The sequence below is a fragment of the Phascolarctos cinereus genome, unplaced genomic scaffold (assembly GCF_003287225.1).
Source record: "Phascolarctos cinereus isolate Bilbo 61053 unplaced genomic scaffold, phaCin_HiC Scaffold_9;HRSCAF=440, whole genome shotgun sequence".
NCBI lineage: Eukaryota > Metazoa > Chordata > Mammalia > Diprotodontia > Phascolarctidae > Phascolarctos > Phascolarctos cinereus.
In genome coordinates this window covers 2619044-2640971 of record NW_027556402.1, presented here as the reverse complement: position 1 = coordinate 2640971, position 21928 = coordinate 2619044, and the positions used below count along the sequence as shown (strand labels likewise).

Sequence of the window (21928 nt, the reverse complement as noted above, 5' to 3'; positions counted from 1 at the left end):
TTTCGAGGCAGAGCCCTCCACATAGAGAGAGGGGATGGGCTTGACAAGTGGTTAATCTTCAGGTTCATACAATGTGAAAAACCCTTACAAATCCTGGAGGTTCATAACAGGGACCATCGGCAATGGTGATCACCACAGAAAGTCAAGAAAGCAGGCACACAACAGAGGCCCCCCTCCATCCCTGCCCACCCCCCCATGCCCAGCACCGCTCCCCAAGAGGGGCGCAGCATCTGTACCTTTGCGGATAATCCACGTCCTTGGCTATACTTCCTATCAGGCCATATCTCCCTGTCATTCTGAGCAGGTCTGTCACCTTTCCCTTTGGGACTTGGAGGGACGTCAATGTCTGAAACCTGTTCTTGGGAAGCTGAATCCCCTAGTTTGTCCTCAATGCACGGCCGAATTCTCAGACTACAAGATGCCTCCTTTATTAAATAGTGTAGTGCATTAATTCTCTTAACACACACTCCTGTTTAACACATATTTACAGGCAGCCTCATAACCAAGGCCCACCCACTCACCAGCCCACCCCGCCCAGGCCTTGCCCTCCCAGAGGCAGAGCGCTCCTCAAGTTGCGGGAATCCTGGCTGACCTGGAGCGGCAGCCAAGTGGCCCTTGCCCAGGCGAGGTCTGACTGCCCGTCCCCTCACCATCCTCTGACTGGAAGCTAATGCCTCTCCACCACCATCCTGATGAATATCTCCATCCCCCCACCCCTGATCACAACTGGCAAAATAAATAAAGTGGGAAGGTTGGTTTGGGGGCAAATCTGTGCTAGCTGGAAGAACAAATGTCCCTCTGCTGAAGCCCCCTTCCACCTGATCTGCTCAACTTGTCCAAGCAGCTGGTCGTACCACGGCAGAAAGAAGGGGAAAACAGGCAGTTTCCTCTTCAAGGAAGGGAGGAAAGGAAGTGGGGTGAACATTAACAGATGAAGCAGCCAAAGGAAATGTAACTTGCTTCCTAATGCTGGGGATCTTGTGCATTATTCTCAAACCCTGCCCCATACCCCCCAGAAGCTCCCAATGACTACTCTGTGAGCTCCCTTCTTTCACCAGGGGCATTTCACTGATGAAGCTCAACTATCGAGCCTGAGCAAAGACCAGCTCCTGGGTAAGAATAACAGAGAACGGTTCTATAGCGCCTACTGTATGCCAGGCTCGGTGCTGAGAGCTGTGTGGCTATCACTGGACCCTCAGAGGCACCATGGTACGGAGGGGCCACTGGTAAAGTCGGGCCTGGTGCTCTCCCATTTTCTGAGTCTAAATGATCAGTCTACCCTACTCGCAGCCCAAAGCTTCCAAGGAAAAGCCATGTTTGGTAGCCCCCATTTTTCTGGAACATCTGAGTCCAATCTCCTCCTCTGATCTACCAGTGCCCAAGCCAGCCCCCTCAACACTGGGTAAAGCAGCTTGATCTGCAGGGTCTGGGGGTCACTGGGGTCTGTGAGCAGCCAGGCTAACCTCGAACAGATGGGGACACCTGAAAGGTTCAAAACACATGGGACTCTGGGAACTCTCCAGCTGAAAGCCTCCAGAGACACTGACATCTCCCACGACAGCAAGAGACTGCAGTGATTTCTTCCCACAACGTCATCTTTTCAGAAACGGTAAAACTGCTCCTCAATGAGGAAACTGTATTGGAATGACATCCCTAAGCTTTGCTAATTAAAGGGAAGCCCAATCGCTCAGACCCGGAGGGTTCCAAGACACAGAAAGTGCTGAGAGCTCCCTACTGGGCCACATCTGTGCGTGCTTGTGTGCTCCAACCCAAGTCACGACTCTCACTAAGTGCAACAAGAATTGGCATCTTCCTCCCCAGCAGCGTAAGGACTGAAAGGCAGCTTACCGTGGTGTCTGAAGCCCCCAGACTGCACATCTATGATTAGCGATGTGCTCTCAGCTACAGAACCAGATCCCACAGCGGAATCTATAGTGCGAACATCGTCCTCCTCCTTTTCTCTAGCCTGAAATATTGTAGCGGTATAAATCACACAGCTATTAAAAAGGGACAACAGAAATGAAATGGGCGCACTTGGCCTTGAACACAACACACCACTCCCACGATGCCATCAAAGCACACATCAGGTCAGGAGTCCCGCTGGCACAGGACTGAAAGTGGACCAGGGGTAAGGGTCTAACACTCACAAGCATCTTTTGCAGAAATTTCAGGTAGGACTTTTCTTGCTCTTTGAGATGATCTATAAGGTGTGTGAGGCGCTCAACATTGGCGGATCTCTCATTTTTCTCTACCAGATCATCCCGCATGGAACTAGCCTTGGCAATATAGTCCCGAATCTGAACCCCAGCCTGCTCACAATCTGCAGAGAGGACATTCCGTCAGTTAAGGGGGACGTGGGGAAGACCTGAGCACTAGCCAGTCACTGACCCCCAAAGGTTCTCGACCCGCTGCAGGCCTCATACTCACACGGCAGATGGAGCGGGATCCGAGTACCCGCACCAGCACTCGTGGTGGCAACATCGTTCGTTTGAAGGAGCAATGTTAAAAGGAGTTAGGCTCACACAGTTGTTTTTTTAAAATTAACCCAAGAGTACAATAGGCTGGGGCGGGGGGGGGGGGAGAAGCAGTTGCTTCCAATCAGACACTAAAGTCCAAAAAAGAACCCAAATGACTCTAGAACACTAACAAACCGATAGGGGAGATGGAGTCCAAAAGCACTTTCTGGCTGGTGTCCCTCACTGACACACGTACGTCCTCTATGTCTGTCCACCAGCATGGACTAGCTGACACCTATGTGCCGGGCACCAGGAATGGCATCTAACATGTGTCCGACAGTGACTGACGGTCACAAGGCTTACCCTAAAGTCAGCAGAGCAGCTGACATTTACACTGTACTCTTTAAAAACCTACAAAATGCTTTTTGCCCAAATGTGCTCCTCCAAGCGTGACCACCAGCCCATAAAGTAGGTGTTACACCTATGATTGTAGTCCTTTTTCAGAAGAGGCTTGTGACCGTCAGGGACACGGGACTGAGTCCAACATTCTATCAACAATCACCAGCACTGGCACCAATGTAACTGGAAGGTCCTCAGAGCTCTTCTGAAGGGAAGAACAATGAACTTGGACTAGAAACCCTCTAGACACGTCAGCGTCTTTTATTCTACTCTAGTTTTCTGCAGATCAGTCACTTCTACAGGGCCTGTGTGTGCAGCAGCGGTCCTCAACCTCAACACTCCATAGTCCTGCAAACTTTCACATATTTTGAACATCTTAGGAAGACGAGTTAGAATGTTTTTCTCTAGTGGAGAAAACAAATAAAAATCAGTTTCTACTTAACCTAACAAAACTAAGCATGCATGCAACTCCCAAGCACATCAGATTTCATTTCAAAGGCCTCCTCCTTTGGGGAGGGGAAAACATGGGCAAAACACAGAAGGAACACACAGGTGAGAAGCGCATTACCTGGCTGCTGTCCATCGCAGGCTCTCCTCTCCCATCTTCCTCGGAGACTTGACAGTTTTGTAAAAGATCTTTACTCAAAGCAGATGCAAATAGCTCTTTACACTGGGACGACCCACTCATCTCCCTTGTTTGAGGACTTGTGCCCACATCTTTGCTCTTGTTTGTATTAATCTGCATCGACAAAAAGTTGTGCGGCTTCCTGTTTTCCGCAAGCTGACGTCTGTTGTTAGCAGCTGTGGCTCTGCCTTGGGAGTCGCTTCCGATGCTCCTCTAGAGTGAAAAAGAAACCCGCCCCCACCAGCATGAGCACCCACGGCCTGCTCGTTCAGTTCACCATCTCCTTAGACTGCTTGGGCACGGCTCTCAGCTGGCTCTCCCTATACTGGGCCAGAGAGGATACACCTGATGCCTCTGAATGACAGTCATGATGTGCACTTGTCCACGGATTTCTGGGAGGCTGCAGGTCTAAGAACCAAGGGTCCACGGGCACATCAGTGTAAGAGGCTGGCTTAAAAAACCCAGTTCAGACCGCTAACTGATTCCATCACCCTGGGCTTGAATCTGCCAGGACACAAATCTCACGCAGCACGGGGTGCTCCCTGGGTAAGAGAGGCCCAAAGCTGGGAAAACTAAACCCCCCTCTAAAAACCTCAACCTCTTCTGGAGGAGTCACCAAACCCAGCATCACTGAACCGAGGCCCCTGACAAACAGAACAGCACATCTTAAAATGAGTCTTGGAACCAGCCCTGTGAACCAATGTTGCCGTGTGCCTGGTCACAAAGCATGAGCTGAGTACGACACCAAGACCGTTCTGGTTCTCGGGCCTCAGAGCCGACCTGCTGGAGCCTGCCAGGAAGCAGCCCTCAGTCATCCCAGAGTCAGCCCAACAGGCCTTTGCCCCCACCTTGGGTTTAAGGACGGTATCTCCCCCCCCCCAAGCAATGCACAAACCTGATCTAAGTCACTGAAATTTATCCGCTGCTTCAGCTTGTCCAGTTCTGTCTGCTCGGGAACAGACATCTGCGTCACATATCTGCTGTGAGGAAAGGTGTGAGGAGTCCTCATCTTTCTCCGTCCAACTCCTGGGGACGACTCAGGGGAAATGTCATTCATTACCCTCTTTTCACTCTCGACACCAAATTTCTTCCTGTTTTTCTCTGCTGATCTGTTTGCTTTCTTTTGTTGGCCACCCCAATCCTTGAAAAGGAGGGAGAAAAAACAATAAAGTCAGAGTTAATTAGTCCTTTATCAAAGGTAGATATTTTATTTAGGGAACAAAATTTGCTTGGCCTTAAAATGCTAATATATAATGTGTCAGTTTTCAGGCAGTTAAGTAGTTTCATAGACTGATACAATTTTCACTGGCCCAATTTTTTAGAAATTACTCACCCTGAAACTGGTCTCCCTCTGGCCCCAGCTCTAACCCTCACCTGTCACATACTAACCACTGTCTTTGTGTCCCCAGCACGTTTAAAGCACTAAAATGCTCCCTGAACTGACTTTAACCCAAGGTCCATAATCCTGTGTCCAAGCTTCAGTTGAAATATAGCAGCCCAGGGGTTCTACCTCATGCATACTAAGAGAACCTGCTGAGATCACAGAACTCTTCATTAGTCTGTGATGAATCCTGAGAAAACTTAGATCGGAGGCAACCAAGTCCCACGAGGTAGCCCTGACGGTGGCCCACCAGGGAATGACCAATCCTTTCATCAGAGGCCACAGCTACCTACTGCTTTCTGCCAACCTAAGCCAGCTGGAGCCCATGGACGCCGCTAAATGCCTATGACCCTGAGGGGACAGGGGAGAGGGCCCCAATGGCATGAGCTTCGCACTTAGTCTTGACCGGGTTTCTTTCCTTCCTACCTGGGTGACTTCAGTCACCTCACAATGCTTGTTCTCCTCATCTGTAAGACCTCCAAAGTCCCTTCTATGTTTCAACAATTACTAAGCCCCCTTAATACTGCTCTCCTGACAGAATAAACATATCCGTGCGACAGGGTTTTCATGGGCTAAGCTGGGCTCATCCTTTGGGGAACAGTGACTACAAGTAAACACGGCCCCCGACGTGACTGCGATTTCTAGGCTACTCGTACCATATTGTTTAGCCGGTCGTCCACACTCTCGTTACTCCAGCTTGGCAAATCTTGACCATTCCTGCCTTCTTCAAAAGGAACTCCTCCGGTGGCCATGCTGTCCCATTAATCAAGAATTATCTGTAAAGGAAAGAGAAGCTACAAACAGATCTAGCCAGGAGACAGACTTTTTAGTACATAAAAAAAGAGAAAGTTTTATTCTCTTTTAACGACGCTCCACCATCAAAAGAAGGCTCTCCAAAGAGGATATCATGCCCATCAAACTGGACGCTGCCAGACACACATCCCACATCGCAGGGCCACACTGCCTGGGGGCAGGCTTCTTTTTCAGCTTGCCTTTCTCAGCTCGACCACCTCCCCAATGCAACCATGCCCAAGTCCTCATGATTCTAGGTCCACATCTCAAATTCACTCCCTCTTTCTATTCCCACTGCCACCTCCCTAGTTCAGGCCCTCATAGCTACATGCCCGGACTAATGCAACAGATTCCTAACTGGTCTCCCAATTTCTAATTCCTCTTTCATAGTGATGCCAAATTAATCTTTCTTATATACAGATCTGACCACGTCACCTTTCTGCTCAAAACCCTTCACTGGTTTCCCAACTGCACCTGAATAAAGCCCAAACTCCTTAGCCTGGCATTCAAGGCCTGCCCAATGTCATGACACAACTGACTTTCCTTGTGCCTCACCCCACCACATATCCCATGCCCTGATTTGAGCCGCTCGTGAGCCTTCACTTGTGTTCAATACAAAGCATCTGTGCACTTTTGTCCTGTTCCTGGATTTAAGGCCCGGCTCCAATGGGCCTCTTCCAGGAAGCCTTCTGTGATTGCCTGGTACTGTCCTCCCATTCCAGGCCAGGCCAGTCACTAGGAACCATTTTTTCTTCTTCTTCCCACTCTGCCACAGCAGAATTAGACTCTCCAAAGTTATACCTGCTGTGGCACTTGGTAAATCCTAATCTTATCATTATTGTAGCCTGATGATACACACTGCCCAGCTGGCAATTATCACGGCCATCCCTCTTAGAGTCTCCATTCGCTTTGTGTCTTCCTCAGTCCATAAAATGAAACAGTGTACAGGGAAGGGACCTCGGCACACACCACCAAAGGAATAAATGGACCTGAATGCTAGGGGCTGTTCTCCATACAAGCAGGCTGTAAGTCCCACTTACAGTTTGCTACAGTGCTACTGGAGACCACATGAGAACGGAACTTCATCTCTAGCCAACTCTTGCTTAGCCACAGTGAGAGGAAAAAGCCATGGCATGAGGACCCCCAAGGGCACAGACGCGGCTCATCCTAGTGTTGCGGGTTTAGAGCTCATGGCTGGAAGGAAACAATCCGTTCGCAAGGCAAGAAATCGGTATTACAGTATGTATCAGGTGATAGGTATTACAAACATAAAGTTAACTCAGGAGGGAAGGCACCAGAAGTTGGAAATGTTGGCACCGTCTGTCTCTCTTCTCCCCTCTCCTTGCCCGAGCCCTGCTGATGCGCCCTCCATCACTTCCCAAACTCTTACTCTGGTACAGGCCTGTTACCATCTTCCATTTACCTCCAAATAACTCTTGTGGCCTCCAGCTTCTGCCACTCGGGTTAGCCAGAGAGGTGATTATCATCTTCTTCTGCTCCAAACCTCCCTACTTCTATCACCCGCCTACTGATACCATCCAAACTCCTCAGCCTGGCCTCTGAGGCTTCCTCTAATCGGGACCACTCTCTCTGCCCATTCTGTCCTGCTCCGCCTCCTCACATCTGCCCTACCTCTCCTCTAGCTGATCCTACCTACTATCTCCAGTTACCCATTATCTCCAGGAAAGTTGCCCTACCCTTCTTGCCTCAGATGCCCCCACAGGCCGCGTTCACCCCTCACGTTCATCACTTGGTCTGTCCTGGACCCCCAATGCCACAGAGGCAGGCACTGCTTCCTTTGTCTTTACGTCTCCCCTAGGATACGGCCTGAGAAATCCTTGTGGGATGGCACTGGAGAAGAGAACCAGAGTCCTGGGCTCAGAAATCCAGTCCGAATGGGAAGCAAAGGTATGAGACGCCATCTCCTGAGCTCAGAGCAGCCAGAGCAGTTTAGCTTCGGCTTTCTCAGCCTCTCACAATGTTGCCCTCATCACTAGTACCTGATCTGCCACTGGCTTACCCCTAACAACAACTATTCTCTGGAGCCAGCCAGGTGAGGGCATGGGGCAAGTTACCACCTCCTTTTCTGCCCCTGGACATCTGTGAAGGGAGGTGGCTAGCTTGTCAATTCCTTCTCCCAGCTCACCCTGCCATCCCATTCTCATTTCATGAATGAGCTAACAGAAGTCTACAAGTATGAGCAGTGAAGCACCCACATCAACATCTCCAACCCTGGGATTCCCACTCCGAGTTTACTAACTGCCCTCTCACGAAAATCTGCCTTTTCTTCAGGTAGTAACATCTAAGATACAGCAAAACAGAAGAACAATCTGGAGTAGGCTTCTTAAAAATGAATCCTTAGTCTTTTATCCCCATTATTGCTTCTTACTCTTCAATGTCAATGGGCTAGAAAAAGGACCCAACCGCCACTGAACACATATTGATGGTAAATATCTAGAAGGGATCTCAGGGGCCACTGAATCCAGCACCTTCATTTCACAGACAGGAAACAGAGGCTGACAAGGCAGCACACCAAATTCTAAAAATGTCACAAATTATTATGGCTGGGGTCATGTGCTCTCAAATCAGGGCACCTGAGTGAGTCTAGGAGGGAGCTTATGCACCCCCCAAAGCCCTGTGCAGCTCAGAACACCAGCTAAAAGCCAAGCATCAATACACACCAAATATGGCTCCATCTTGGCCCCATGGCTTCCATCAGCAGGAGACTCCCCCCTGGCCAGGGTGGGTGGAAGCAGCAGACATCACAGACCACCCTCCTCTTTGAAATGCAGCACTCCAAGGTGCTGGGCTCCCTCCTACTTCTCTGACAACTCCTCTTTCCTCTTGGCCAGCACTGACTTCTTTTGACTCCAACTGCGTCTTCAGCCCAGTTTCCAGAGGAACCAGCATTCAACAGAACACAAAGGAACAGCAGGAAAACAAGCCAGGTGGGTTTTCCCTAAATATTTATTTTGTGCCACCTAAAATCTTAACCTGCCTAGAAACAAACAGTCTCTCACCTGGGAGGATTCTCAAAAGATCAAACTATTTGTTTGGGTAACTCCTCTCCTTAACAACAGTCCAGTTTACTCTGGACAGTTTGGTAACCAAACATACAGTGTGAGGCTGCTGCCAATGGGAACCCAGAAACAGAAAACCAACACTCAAGGCTTCCTGGGAGGGAAGCTGTGCGGACTCGGTGATTCCTTGGGACTCTTCTTGAGAGGTCAGGTCTGCCGCGGCTTCTCCCAAGGAAGCAGCCCCAGTTTCCTCTCAGCCACGACGGCCTCTAAACAGATCCAGATCGATTCCAGGGGACGGCCAAGAGCTGTCCTTAGCCTTGACAACCTTCCTGAGAAGGCGCCTCCTGACATGCCCTGAGCAGCCTGAGAGGTCAGGTCATGGTGGCCACCAGCCCCACATCAGCGTCGGTTTACAAATGGGAAACTGATGCTCAAACAGAACCATTTCAATGTCACCAGCCTCGTCCGAACCCCGCTCTCCCGACCACACGAGCACTGTTTCCTTCCACCCTATGCCTTGTAGTGGAGGCACTTGCAAACATGACTCTGAGAAGGGTTTGGGACCCCAGGAAGGGGAGAACCCGCTCTACGCTCGCTGTCCCCACAGATGTAGACAGAGCGCAGGACCTGAGATCAGAGCTCAAGCTGGAAGGGACTGTAGAGGCCGCCTCCAAGGCCCTGGCTCCGCAGGTGAGTCACGCAATAGTGACCACCCCAGGCGGCATTTGAACCCAGGACTTCCGACGTCAATCAATGCCTTCAAACTGGAGGGAGGCTCCGGAGGCATCTCAAACTCCACCTGCCCACATCAGACTTCCCCACTGTCCCAGCACCCGCGGCGGTCTCCATCATCTGTCTGATCGAGGACACCCCGCACGTGCCCACAGCAGCTCAGACCGCTTCACTCTGGCCCGGCATGCCCAAGGCCTCGTCACTGACCCGAGGCTCTACTCCATCGGCCTCAGAGGCCCCGGCTTGGCACCCCGAGCCCCTCCCACCGGTGCCCGCCCCCAGACCTGAGCGCCTGGCTTCTCCTGGGTCTTTCCTGGCCTCCCTCTCTCGCACACTTTCCTCCAAAGCCCAGCCCCGTGCCCCCCCCCCCCCCCCGGCTGCAGGCGTTTCTTCCTCCAAATGATCCCCCGGCCCCTCCCCCACCTCCAGGAGCCTCCTCTGCGGGGGGGGGGACTCCGGGCTCCCCGGCCCCTGCAAGGCCCAGAGCCAGCCCCGGCTCTCCTCCTCTCCTCCCTCCAGCACCCCTGACCTAGGAGCCGCTCCAGCAAGAGGGCCTGAACGCCGCGCTCAGGCTCAGGACACTGCCCGACTAGAGCCTAGGACCCCGCCCCAGGAAGGCGGGAAAGGTCCTGCGCACGCGCCCGCCAGCGGGGCTGGGGGAGGGGGAGGGGAGCAGGGAAGGGGGAGCGGGGGGGGGGGGAGGGCGCCTTGGGACTTCTCCAGGGCTGGGGGGGCTCACACCGCGCCCACGTCCCCTCCGGGCGTGTCCACATTTACATATTCAGGACAGTCGCAGCGGGGTAAACTGAGGCCCTCGGCGCCTCACGCGCTCAGTCAGCAGCGACCGCCCCCTTACTCCCCGCCCCTCCCCCTCCCGGGATGGGGGTGGGGCGGTCTCGCGGGGTCCCCGCCCCAGCGCGCGGGCCCCACTCACGCACCCTGACCGGGTTCCCCCCGCATCTCCACCTCGCCCCGGCGCCCCCTCCCCCGACCTCCTGGGCCCCTCGGCCTCCTCCTCTACCTCGGCGCCTGCGGGCCAACCGCCATCTTAGAAGCTCATTGTGGTTGGAAAGGGGGGAGGTGGGGGGAGGGGAAGGGGCGCGCGCCCAGGCCTGCGCCGTCGCCTCGGCAACCCACGCACTACGCACGCAGGCCGCCGACGGCGTAGGGGAGAGATCATGTGATGCGACGTAACGCGACGTGACGTAAGACGAGCGGCCGTCACGGCAGTGGAGCGGGGAGCACTACACGTCCCAGAGTGCAGAGCGCGCGTGCGCCGCCTGCGGAAGGCCGGCTGCTGACGCGTCTCACCCCTTAGGGTTCCCCCTTCTGAGCGCCAAGGGGGGCCCCGAGGAGGGAGCGGACCTTACTCGCACGTCACCGAGCTGAAGTGCAGCCGGAATCTGGTCGAGTTGGGGGTCTCTCGAGCGGTCCCTTGGGGGTGCCTCGGCTTTCCAACGTCTGGGCAGCACGCCCCCTCCAGGGGCGCCGTCCCACACTGAATGACCCCACCCCCCCGCCCAGTGACCGCCCCCGCGCTCAGACCTCCGCCTCTGCTGCCGCCCCGCCGGATGCGGGAAGACCCACCTCACAGGGCGGGGCACTCCCCGCGCCCACCTCCCCATCCTGGGTACCTGCATCCCTGCTCCCTGCCCCGGGGCAGCTGCGGGCAGTTAGCCCGGCCCAAGCGAGCGTGCTGACTCACCGCCTTGGGGGGGCTGCCAGCGGGCCTGGCCGCCGGGCCCGCCCCTTCCCCCACTCCCCTTCCCTCCTCTCCTTCTCCTTCCTCCCCCGCCTCTCCCCTTTTCCCCACCTCTTCTTCCCTCCACTCCTCACTCTCCCCTTTTACCCCTCCCACTTTCCTCTCCTCTTCTCCCCTCCCTCCTCTACCCCTTTCCTCCCTCCCCTCCCCCCTCACCTGCGCCTTTCCCCCACCTCCTCTTCCCCCTCTTCTTCTCTCCCTCCCCCTTCTACTCTTCCCTCACGTCCTCTTCCCCCTCTTCTTCTCTCCCTCCCCCTTCTACTCCTTCCTTCCTCCCTCCTCTCCTCTTCCTCCTGTCCCTCCCTTCCCCCCACCTCCCCTCCCCGTGCTTGGGGCGGGATCTTCCTTCTTAGCGGCCCTTCTCCCACCCTGCTGGAGGGGTGCTGATGCAGGTGCCTGGCTCCTTGCCAGCAGGTAGCTGCGGCAGTGCCCCTACTTCGATGCCCAGAGAGGAAGCCCTAGCGAAAACAGCCCGTCTCCATTCATGCTTTGACACAAGCCCCCAGCGCAAAACCTCACTCTGGCAGCACGAAATGGGAATTTTTAGAAAGAAAACCCAATTCTTTAGCTCTTCTGACTTGCAGGTTTTTACCAATCTCTCTTCCCATTGCAGCCAAACAGCACACACATTTCAGCAGTTACCCACTGTTTTTAATAGCACGGAGGAAAGCAAACTTGGACAAAAGGAGTTTGCAAAGATCCACAGATTTCCCACTAAGAGGATCAGAAAGGCTGCTGCTTTCCCTCTAGAGCTACAGAAAAAGAGATGGGGGGTGGGGGGAGGAAGCTTAGCTTTGCGCTGTGAGCTGGAATGCTCCCGGAGGACTGGGTGCAGGTGGACCGGCAGCTCCTACCTCTCAGCCCATCCCAGTCCTGCTCAGCCCTGCCCCCCAACCCTCTGCGGGCTTCTGCTCCCGGATTTCCAGAGCATGAGGGACGCTTCGTTCCTCCCCATTGATTGCCTGGAACCTTTACTGCTGCTGTCTCGAAGTGCGGTTTCCCACAAAGTCAAGGCTGCTTCCTTCCTAGGTGGGGGCTCTGGACACCTGGGGCCTGAGGTGGCTGCAGCCCGAAGTGCAGCGTCTCCTCCACTTGAAGAAACCCAAATTTCTGCTTCTGTGAAATGAAGGGATTAGACCAAATCTCCAGTCCTTGCTGGCTTCCTGTCATTCATCCTCTAAGTGCAGCTCTCATGTCCTAGGATGCTCTAACCTCTGTGGCTTCCGTTCTGCTGTTTTCCCCTGGTTCTCGTCCTTCCTGTCTGATGTCCTTTGTCCCACTCTCTCTCTCATTCCTTTCTCTGGGCACCCTCTCCAAAGGGCTGTGGGCTGCTTCTCCCCCTCAGTTTTTGGGGTAACTGTTGAGAGGCTGGGTCAGGTTTTCTAGTACCATTACAATCCCTCACCAGAGTGCTGCCCAACATCATTTAACGGTTACCATGTCTTCAATATTAATTAACCAGTGGTAGCCAATTAGCTTTTGCAAGGGGACATTTACTGTAGCAAGGACTGAGGCACAGTAATGCCCCACCAAATCAGGAGGCAGGCACAATGTCCTTTCTGCAACATTCAGTCCCTGGAGAGTGGGCTCAGGCTTGGAGGGACCCGCACAAAACATTCCTCCTCAGTGCAGAGCGTGCCCTCCCCTTCTTGCACGTGCACAACGTCGGGGGGGGGGGGCTCACACCTGAAGCCCCCCCTGGGCTAGCTTCTCCCACTTGGCTCCTGTGGCCACTGGCAGCTCCTGCAGCTGTCGACTCCAGTTGCTAGACCTGTGATGGCTCTTGGGCCTTTCAAAGCTCTCAAGATTATCATTCGCATAAAATCCAGAAAAATAAAGTCAAGGCCAAAGCAGAAAAGTCACATAGCTATTCATGCACACACAGAAGCCCTGTGGGAGAGAGGACTGATGTCTCTTTCATGCTGGGAAGCCCCCAGTGCTTGCTCCTCCCCCAAAAGCCGCCAGGGAAGAGAACCGGAGACCGTGCGCCCAGGCCTTTGTATGTAGCTGATGATAAGATGCTTCGTGCCCACAGTGTGCAGCAGCAAACAATACTGGTGCCAGGGATGTGCTGTTCAATGTTTAACACAACACCAGTGAAGAGGTCTAGGGGTTTTGGGGTGCTGGGACCCCAAGATTGCGGTACCGGGCCCTGCTGAATGAATTCAACTCAAGTCTTCTTCAGCCAGGGGAAAAGTTTATTAGTGATAAATCACATTGGCCAGGTGATGCCCGTGAAGACGAGCAGGCATGAGAGGTTCTCAGCCTTTTGAGCGTGAGATTCTCAGCATCTGAATGAGGGCCAAGGTGGATCTTAAATACTGAAGTAACTTTGGGTGGCCAGAGAAGGGGGTTGGGAAAAGGGTCTAGGTAAGAATTCTAATTGGGGAGGTCTGAGAGATTGAATAGACAATGGGAATAGATAATGGAGGGAACAAGAAAGCAGAAGTTTGAAAGGCATCAGTACAAAATCAAGGACTTTCGAAAGGAGATAAAGGAAGGCCTTTCTGCGGCCTATAGACAAGAGGGAGCCAGATCTGAATAAGATTAAAAGGTCAGGCTAAGGCTTTCAAAGGGAGATGAGGGGAGTCGATTAGGAAATTTGAAGGTTTAAGGGTTTTCCGGGTCCTGTAGACAAACAGGAGCCAGATTCTATTCAGGGTAAGGGTTCAAGGTGCATCTGAATAAGATCTAAAGGTAAGCTAGGGCTTTCAAGGGAGGTGAGGGTCTGGGGCCTGTGAGTCAGATTCCCTTTGGCGCAAAGGGCAAAGATCTTGGCTTGGGCCCCGCCCCCATCAACCAGAACGCATTGTAATCTGAATTGTTACTATTTTCTCCATCACTTTTTAAACTCTATAAGGTCAGTCCACAAAATGAGAAGTCTAGATTTGTAGCATTTGCCCTTTTCTGAGGTTTATATGCTCCCACTGAAAAGGTAACAATCGAAAAAAAATTAAAAAAAAAAGTAACAACGAGCTTTGGTTTGTGCTGGCTCCAGCACACCCTTGCTTGGACCTTCTCTGAAGGGAAAGGAGTGTCCCTCCGGCTCGCATGCCAGAAGCAGCTTCACCAAAATTCTGCTCGTTGCAAGGGGGGCAGTCAGACAGTATTTGCACTGTATAACCCGCTGGGAAGGGCAGATCTGCCAAGAGGCAGCTAGGTGGTGCAATGGATAGAGTGCTAGACCTAGGTTGAGGAAGGCCCAAGTTCAAATTTGGCCTCAGACACGGACTGGCTACGTGACCATGGGTAAGTCACTTCACCCTGGTTGCCTCGGTTTCCTCATCTGTAAAATGAGCTGGAGAAGACAATGGCAAATCACTACAGTATCTCTGCCAAGAAAAGCCCAAATGGGGTCACAGAGAGTCGGAGACAGCTGAAACAAGTGAATGACACAAAGGACAGGGTTTGCGTGGGTCAGTCTCTCTGTTCCATACCTTTCTCCTCCCTTGAGGCACCCGGGTGGTATATTGGACAAAGCACTGGGTCTGGAGTCAGGAGGACCTGAGTTTAAATTTGGCCTCAAGACTCTCCCTAGCTGCTTGACCCTCTGTCATTTCCCCTTTGGCTGCCTCAGTTTCCTCACCTGTAGAATGGGGTTAATAACATCACCTGCCTTAGTGCTGTGGTGAGGATCACACCCGGCATGGTGCTTGTCATATAGTAGATGCTTAAGTGCTTCTGTCTGTCTTCCTTCCTTTCTGCCCCACTTGCAGTTCCAGGCCCTCATCATCACCCCAGGCCTGGCTTGTTGCCTTCGCCTCCCTAGCTCTGCAGGCTGCAGTTCCCTCTCCTGCTGCCCTCTGTGGAAAGGGTCTAGCGGTGGCCAAATAGTCTGGGGTGATTGAGAGGTAACAGAGAAAGACCAGCCGATGCCAGAGACCTGGACCACGTGGCCAAGAGAGAAGGGGGTCTACGTAGAATTAAGGGTGGGAAGTGACCCAGTGGACAATGAAGGTTGGGCTGGGCCGGAGGAGAACTGAGAGATTGGGTGTAGGCCACACCGGAAGGCCAGTGGAGAGGATTACTGGGATGGGTTGATGCCTCAGGTGACCATGTGGGGAAGTTCAAGGAAGTTGTGGGGGTGGAGATTCTAGGGGCGTACCCAGTCAGAATCACCTCCACAGCATGGTGATACCTTGGAGCGTCACTGCTGGGGGAGAGGGCATCATTGATCTCCTGGCTCCGATATCTCCAGAGGCCCATAGGACATAATAATGTCCAGGAGAGTGGCTTGGAGACAGACCTAGGATCCTAGATGGAGGGCTGGAGCAGTGGAGGGTATCCGAGGCGGGTCAGTAAGGGGAGAGGCTGATTGCCTCGGCCTGCATTAAGAGGGTCCTGGCTTGCAGGCATAGGGAGGTGTCTGTTCTGCTGTACTCTGTCTCATCAGATCTCATCTGGAGTACTAGGCGCCACAGATTAAGAAGGCATTGATCAGCTGGGGAGGGTCCAGAGGAGAGCAGCTAAGAATGGGAAAGGCCTAGGAGCCCATGACAGATGGAGGTCGGTTGGAGGAGTGGAAGGTGTTTAGCCTGGAGAAGAGGAAGACTAGGGGAGGCAGGGCAGGGGATGAGCCCCATCTAGAAGGACTGAAAAGGCTGTCGTGGGGTAGAGGGCATTACCAGGAGCTTGGTAGTGAAGGAGTAAAAAGGCACATTGAGGTTTGAGATCATTCCTAACTGAAGGTGGGTTAAGCTGTCTAGGGAAGGGGCTGGACTCCCCCACCCTACCGCAGCTTGGGGGTCTTCAAGCAGAGGCTACATGACCACTTGCTGGATATGCTGTAGTGGGGATTTCTTTGTCAATGGGATGGACTAGATGACTATTGAATTCCCTTCCTTCTCTCAAACCCTGTGGTTCCCCAACTAGCCTGGACTTTCTATGAGAGCAGAGGTGGTCTAGCTTTTACCTTTAGAGCCCTGCCATCATGCCTGGCACATAGGAGGGACTTCCTTTCTTCTCATCCTTCCTCTTCTTTCTTCTTCTTCTTCTACTCCTCTTCCTCCTCCTCTTCCTCCTCTCTCTTCTTCCCTCCCCTCCTCCTCTTTTTCCCTTCTTCTTCCCTCCCCTCCCTTCCTTTTTTCCCTCCCTTTTCCCTCCTTCCCCACTCTGCACTGACTTTCTGGAGGAGACATGTCTGGGAACCTTTGCCACACTTGAATATCAACATTCCTGCATTTTAATTTTTTTTTTCAAATGACATTGGAGGAATTCAGCAAAAAAAGGAAGTGGGCAAGAGGCCACTTAACGAGATTCAGCTCTTGGACAGAAAATGGTCCCTGTCTTATTTCTTCTGTAACCTGAGCTCATTGGTATGGGGCTCTTCTCATTGGTGGAGATGAAGGCTGCTGTGAGGGGTGGAATAGAGGTGGGGAGAGAGGACAGACAGCTCCAGCCTCTTCACTTGCTGCAGTCTCTTCACACTCTGCAGTCATTTTTGGTGCTTCTGACTTCCACCTTCAAGAGAGAAGACGGGTGGTGCCAGCCCCACTTCACGTTACAATGAGAGGAGCCATGGGTCTCCATCACATCTGTCTCCAGCCTGTCATACTAGAGATTTCAGGGAACTCCCCGTTAGGGGAGGTCTGGGACTCTCTCTCTCTCTCTCTCTCTCTCTCTCTCTCTCTCTCTCTCTCTCTCTCTCTCTCTCTCTCTCTCTCTCTCCCTTACATTACCAGTGGGAGAGCTTCTTTGCTCTGTATTTTCTGGTGTATATGTTCTCCTATGTCTGATTTTCTTGCCAAAGATACTGAAGTAGTTTGCCATTTTCTTCTCCAGCTCATTTTACAGATGAGGAAACTGAGGCAAGCTAGGGTCACACAGCTAATGTCTGAAGCCAGGTTTGAACTCAGGAAGATGAGTCTTCCTGATTCTAGCCCCAGCATTCTATCCACTTCACCACCAAGCTGCCCTAGTAGGTGCTTAATAAATGCATTTTGACTGACTGACAGAGGTTAGTGGAAATAAAAATACGAATACAAAAAATGATCCTTACATTCTAAAGGGGGAGACAACATATATACAAATTGATATGCAACATAAATATAAAGCGAATATATTTCCAGGGTGTCCCAAAGGCTTGGTTCAGTTTTATGAAGTTTTAATAACTTCAGAAATATAGATGCTGCTATACCCCACTCTAGTTCATTAAGAACTTTGTAAAAACTTTCCTCGGTTGCTGCCCAGAAGCAGAAGAGGGTTGCTGTCATAATCCTAGCCTTGAGATCAGCCGAAGAATGACATTTTGGTGCACGTCTAACAGTTTGACGTGATTTCACAAGGAAAAGTCTTCCAGCGATCCCTCAGGTGACCAATCTGTACAAGCAAGGCAGGTTTGCTCCTGATCCCCTCTGAGAAAGCATCCCACATGCAGTGCAGAGGGCCCAGCTACCTCATCTCGTTAAAGTGAAAAAGTGACCTGGCGACCAAAAGCCTGGTGGAGTCTAGGAGATGATATCTGCAAAGTGTTCAGCACAGTATCTGGCACGACATAAATGTGAGCTATTATTATTATTTTGTCTTGATTATTCGGTCACTCAATTCTTTATTAAGCACCTACTGTATGCCAGGCACTGCACTGGGCACTGTCAGGGGAGTAATATACAATGAAGCTGCAAAGATGGGTTTGAGAAGAACTTTAAAAGCCAAATGCAGAGAGGTTTGTGTTTGCTCCTAGTAGACCTGGAGAGCCGTTGTAGCATATTGAGTAGGGGGTGACGTGATCAGAGCCGCTTTTAGAGAAGATGACCTTGGAAGCTGGGTGAAGGGTGTATTGAGGTGGGGAGAGATGGGAGGAGAAGTTTGAGAGCTCTGCAATTGTCCAGGTGAAGGTGAGGAGGGCCTGAACTGAGGTGGGAGGTGTCAGAGGGAAGAAGAGCATGGATGGGAGAATTTGTGGGACAAGACTCTGCTTGGACTTGTGGGGTGAGGGAGTGAGGGAGACTGGGAAATTGAGGGCGATGCTGAAGTCAGGAACCCGGGAAGCAGAATGGATAGTGGAGCCCTTGACAGAAACAGTGGAGCTTAGAAGAAAGGAAGGTTTAAGGGAAAAGATGGTGAGTATATTTTGACCTTGAGTTTCAGATGTCTCTGGGGCATCCACCTGGAAATGTCAGCTGGTGATAGAAGCCTGGAACTCGGGAGAGAGACGAGGCTGAATATGTAGATCTGGGCATTATCAGCAAAGAGATGATCGATAAATGCACCAGAGCAATGAGGTTATTGAGAGAACTTAGCGAAGAGGAAAAGGAGCCAGGAGAGCCTTGGGTCATACTCAGGCTAGGGCACAGTTAAGAAATAAGAGAAAAGGAAGTAGAGACAAGAATTTTAGAATTTTTTCCTTAAAAAAAGGTTATTTTATTTTATTTTATTTTTATTTTCATTTCCAAATTCTCTCTCTTCCTCTAGCCTCTCCCTCACCCTTTGAGAAAGCAAGCAATTCTAGACCCATTATACATGGGAAGTCACACAAAACGTAGTTCCATATTGGCCATCTTACCAAAAGAAGCAAGAAAAACAAAGACAGTGGGAAAAGCACACTGCAATCTGCACTGACTCACCAGTTCTCTCTGGGAAGGTAGACACCATTCTTTGGTCAGCAGTCCTTTAGAACTGTCCTGATCATTGTATTGAGCAGAGTGGCTAAGTCCTTCACAGTGGATCATCACACAAGGAGTCTGTTAATATGTACAATGTTCTGGTTCTGCTCACTTCACTCTGCATCGGTTCGTGTCTTTGCAGGTTTCTCGGAAAGCATCCTGCTCATCATTTCTTATAGCACAGTAGTATTCCACCCCAATCATACACCATAACTTGTTCCCCAATGGATGGGCATCCTTTGCCACCACAAAAAGCTGCTGTGAATATTTTTGTATAGATAGCTTTCCCTTTTCTTTTATCCTTTTGGTATTGCTGGGTCAAAGGGTATACACAGTTTGATAGCCCTTTGGGCATAGTTCCAAATTGCTCTAAAGAATGGTTGGATCAGTTCACAACTCCACCAACAATGCAGTAGCATCCCAATTTTTCCACATCCCCTCCAGCATTTGCAATTTTTCTTTTCCATCATGTTGGCCAATTTGATGGGTATGTGGTGGTACCTTAGGGTTGTTTTAAATTATATTTCTCTAATGATTAGTGATTTAGAGCATTTGTTTCCACATGACTATTGCTAACTTTGATTTCTTCTGAAAACTGCCTGTTCATATCCTTTAACTGTTTATCAATTGGGGGACGGCTCTTACTGTTATAAATCTGGCTCCATTCCCTACGTATTTGGGAAATGAGGCCTTTATCAGAGAAACTTACTGTAAAAATCTCTCCTCCCTCCTCATTTTCTACTTTTCTTCTAATCTTGGCTACATTGATTTGTGCAAAATGTTTTCAATTTCACACAATCCAACTTATCCACTTTACTTCCTGGGATCCTCTCTAGTTTTTGTTTGATCCCTAGATCTGATATGCTGGAAGTCAGAGAAACCTCCCTAACTATGTCCCAAAGCAGATGGAGGGGCTGCCTTGGGAGGTGGGATGGGCTCTCATTGGCACATGTAGAGGGGATCGGATCTGGTGACCTTCGTGTTCCATCCTAAGACTAGACCAAGAAGAGAAAGCCAGAGGCTGCCTGGGCAGGGCTGGAGGGATCTCCGGCTGCCCACCCCAGGGAGCTTTTTAGATCTCCCACTACAGCAGGCTTTTCCCCTGGCAAGGAGTGTAGACAGAAGACATTCCTGGTTGGAAGGCAATGAAAGTACATGGGGTCCTTTCTGAGGCTTTGCTCTGGGGTGTTCTGGAATTTAGCCTTGTTTTAGCTACTAAGGGAACATGGTGAACCTCGTGAAGTGAATCAGGACTGGAATGAAGCCTCATCCCATTTTGACAACCACCTCAGTAGATTTCCTGGGAATCCCCTGCCTAGTGGAATTGGCTCTGGGAAGTTGGGCAAAAGACTTCTTCCAAGCCCAAGACAAATCCAGGTCAAGGCTGGCCATCAGACGATGACTTGGAAGGACTGAGGTCAGTGTTGTTGATAAGCTGTGACTCTTGGGAGTATCAGTGTCATTGTGTTGTTTCTCCTGGTTCCCCTAACGGTGCTCATGTCCTCCTAGGTTTGTCTTCTGCTTAACTGTCTGGGTGCATTTTGTACCCCACCCCCCATAAGAATGGAAGCTCCTCGAGGGCAGGAGTTCTTGGTTTTTTCTCTCTTTCCGCAGGCCCTGGGCCATAGTAGGTATTTAATAACTTTATTGAATTGATTTGAAACTTTGGCCAAAATTCCTCATTTCTTCTTTCAAGTAGATGTTGCCGCTTACTTACTAATGTTTTACAGACTTCCAGTGTGCTAGGCTAATGGAGCGGCATCTGGAAGGTGTGGTAGCCAGGGCGCATCCTTGAGGGGGTGGATTTTCTCTCAGAGGCAGAGTGCAGCCCCTGTAGACCCCCTTGTCCTGTGTGACTCCAGGGTGCGTCCACCCCACCCCACCCCCATCAAGCCTTCCTCTGAGGGTTCTGTAGGAACCAGTTTCCCATCATGTGAAATCTGGCTCACTAGACTAAGAAATCAAGCTTGCTCTTCAGCTGGGACGAGTGGGGAGCTGAGGCAATCATACCAAGACATGACTTCTGTCTGGTTCTGGGCTTGAATTCTGCAGATAATCGCTCCCCTGCTCCGTTTCTGGTGGTCAGCATTCACAGCCTTCGCCCCGCTGACTCGATGTGTGCCCATCCACTAGGAAGACCAGGTCCATGTTCTCCATGAGCTGCCTGCTGACCCCCGAGCGACGGAGCCGTGGACAGCGTGTGATGGCAGCGGAGACAAACGCGGCCAGGGCTGGATTCCAGACACTGGGAAAGGGGAAGGCAAAAGCAAACACAGCCTGCCGACCTTCCTGGAACTGGAGTCAATCGCTGGCAGCCCCAGAACAAACTGCAAACAGTAGCAAAGGGGTCAGAAAGGAGAACATGCCAGACTCGGATGTTCCGACTGACTGAAAAGATGCAGAAGGTGATTAAGGAAGCTCCTCCTGTCTTGTCCATTAAACCCCGCCTCTTGCTGCGGTAAGGGTTCTTTGCAGGGGTTCATTAAAGTCATGGTGGTACTCGCAGCAATTTCTGCATTTCAGTGTGGTCAAAGAAAAGGCCTCTCCCCTCGGGCCAGTCTCTGCCACATCTGCTGATGACCAAGTACTTCGTAAGCTCCTGCTAACATGCCAGGCACTGTGTGTGGCTTGGGGATACAAAGAGAAACAAAAGCAGTGCCTGTCCTCAGGGAGTTCCCAGTCTAACGGCTGCACACGTGTACATCTACATGAATGCAGCCGTCATCAGAGACCAGATCTGCTGACAGAAAGAGGTCAAGTCTTCAGGGCTTGTCTGTGGGACCCCTTGGAAACACTGAGTCTGGACTTCTCTGAAAATAGTCATTTCTCTTTTCATCCAAAAAGGAAGAGGGAGCAGAAGTGTCCCCAGAGAGAGAAGTGAGCTGGGACTCCGGGGCTCAAGTCTTAAGAAGGGAAAAAGAGAGAATGGAACTGAGAGAGATGAGAGCTTCTGGGGCCGGGTTACCCTCACCTCTGCTGGCTGGGCCTTGGCCCAGTGCCAAGGGGCAGCGGGAGGTCCGGAGGACAGGCAGGCGGGTCCTGACCGGCCAGGGCTGAATTTGCCCCTGAAAGAGAGCAGATACGATTGTGATGTTCGCTACCTTTTCCTCCACTCTTTCCCACTTTGAGGGTGTATGTTAAATCCAAAGCTTATTTG

The 21928-nt window shown here is 51.6% G+C and overlaps 1 protein-coding gene across 1 annotated transcript in view; it reads right to left on the bottom strand.

Moving 5' to 3' along the window:
- PCM1 (pericentriolar material 1) overlaps positions 1 to 10522 on the bottom strand; it is an 82239-nt gene extending 71717 nt beyond the window's left edge. The window contains 8 exon segments of the mRNA XM_078148557.1: positions 1849 to 1866; positions 1868 to 1966; positions 2148 to 2303; positions 2306 to 2320; positions 3424 to 3693; positions 4376 to 4621; positions 5518 to 5637; positions 10430 to 10522. Coding sequence (XP_078004683.1) covers positions 1849 to 1866; positions 1868 to 1966; positions 2148 to 2303; positions 2306 to 2320; positions 3424 to 3693; positions 4376 to 4621; positions 5518 to 5613 — 900 coding nt within the window. The 5' untranslated portion in view covers positions 5614 to 5637; positions 10430 to 10522.
- Positions 10523 to 21928: the final 11406 nt, after the last annotated feature.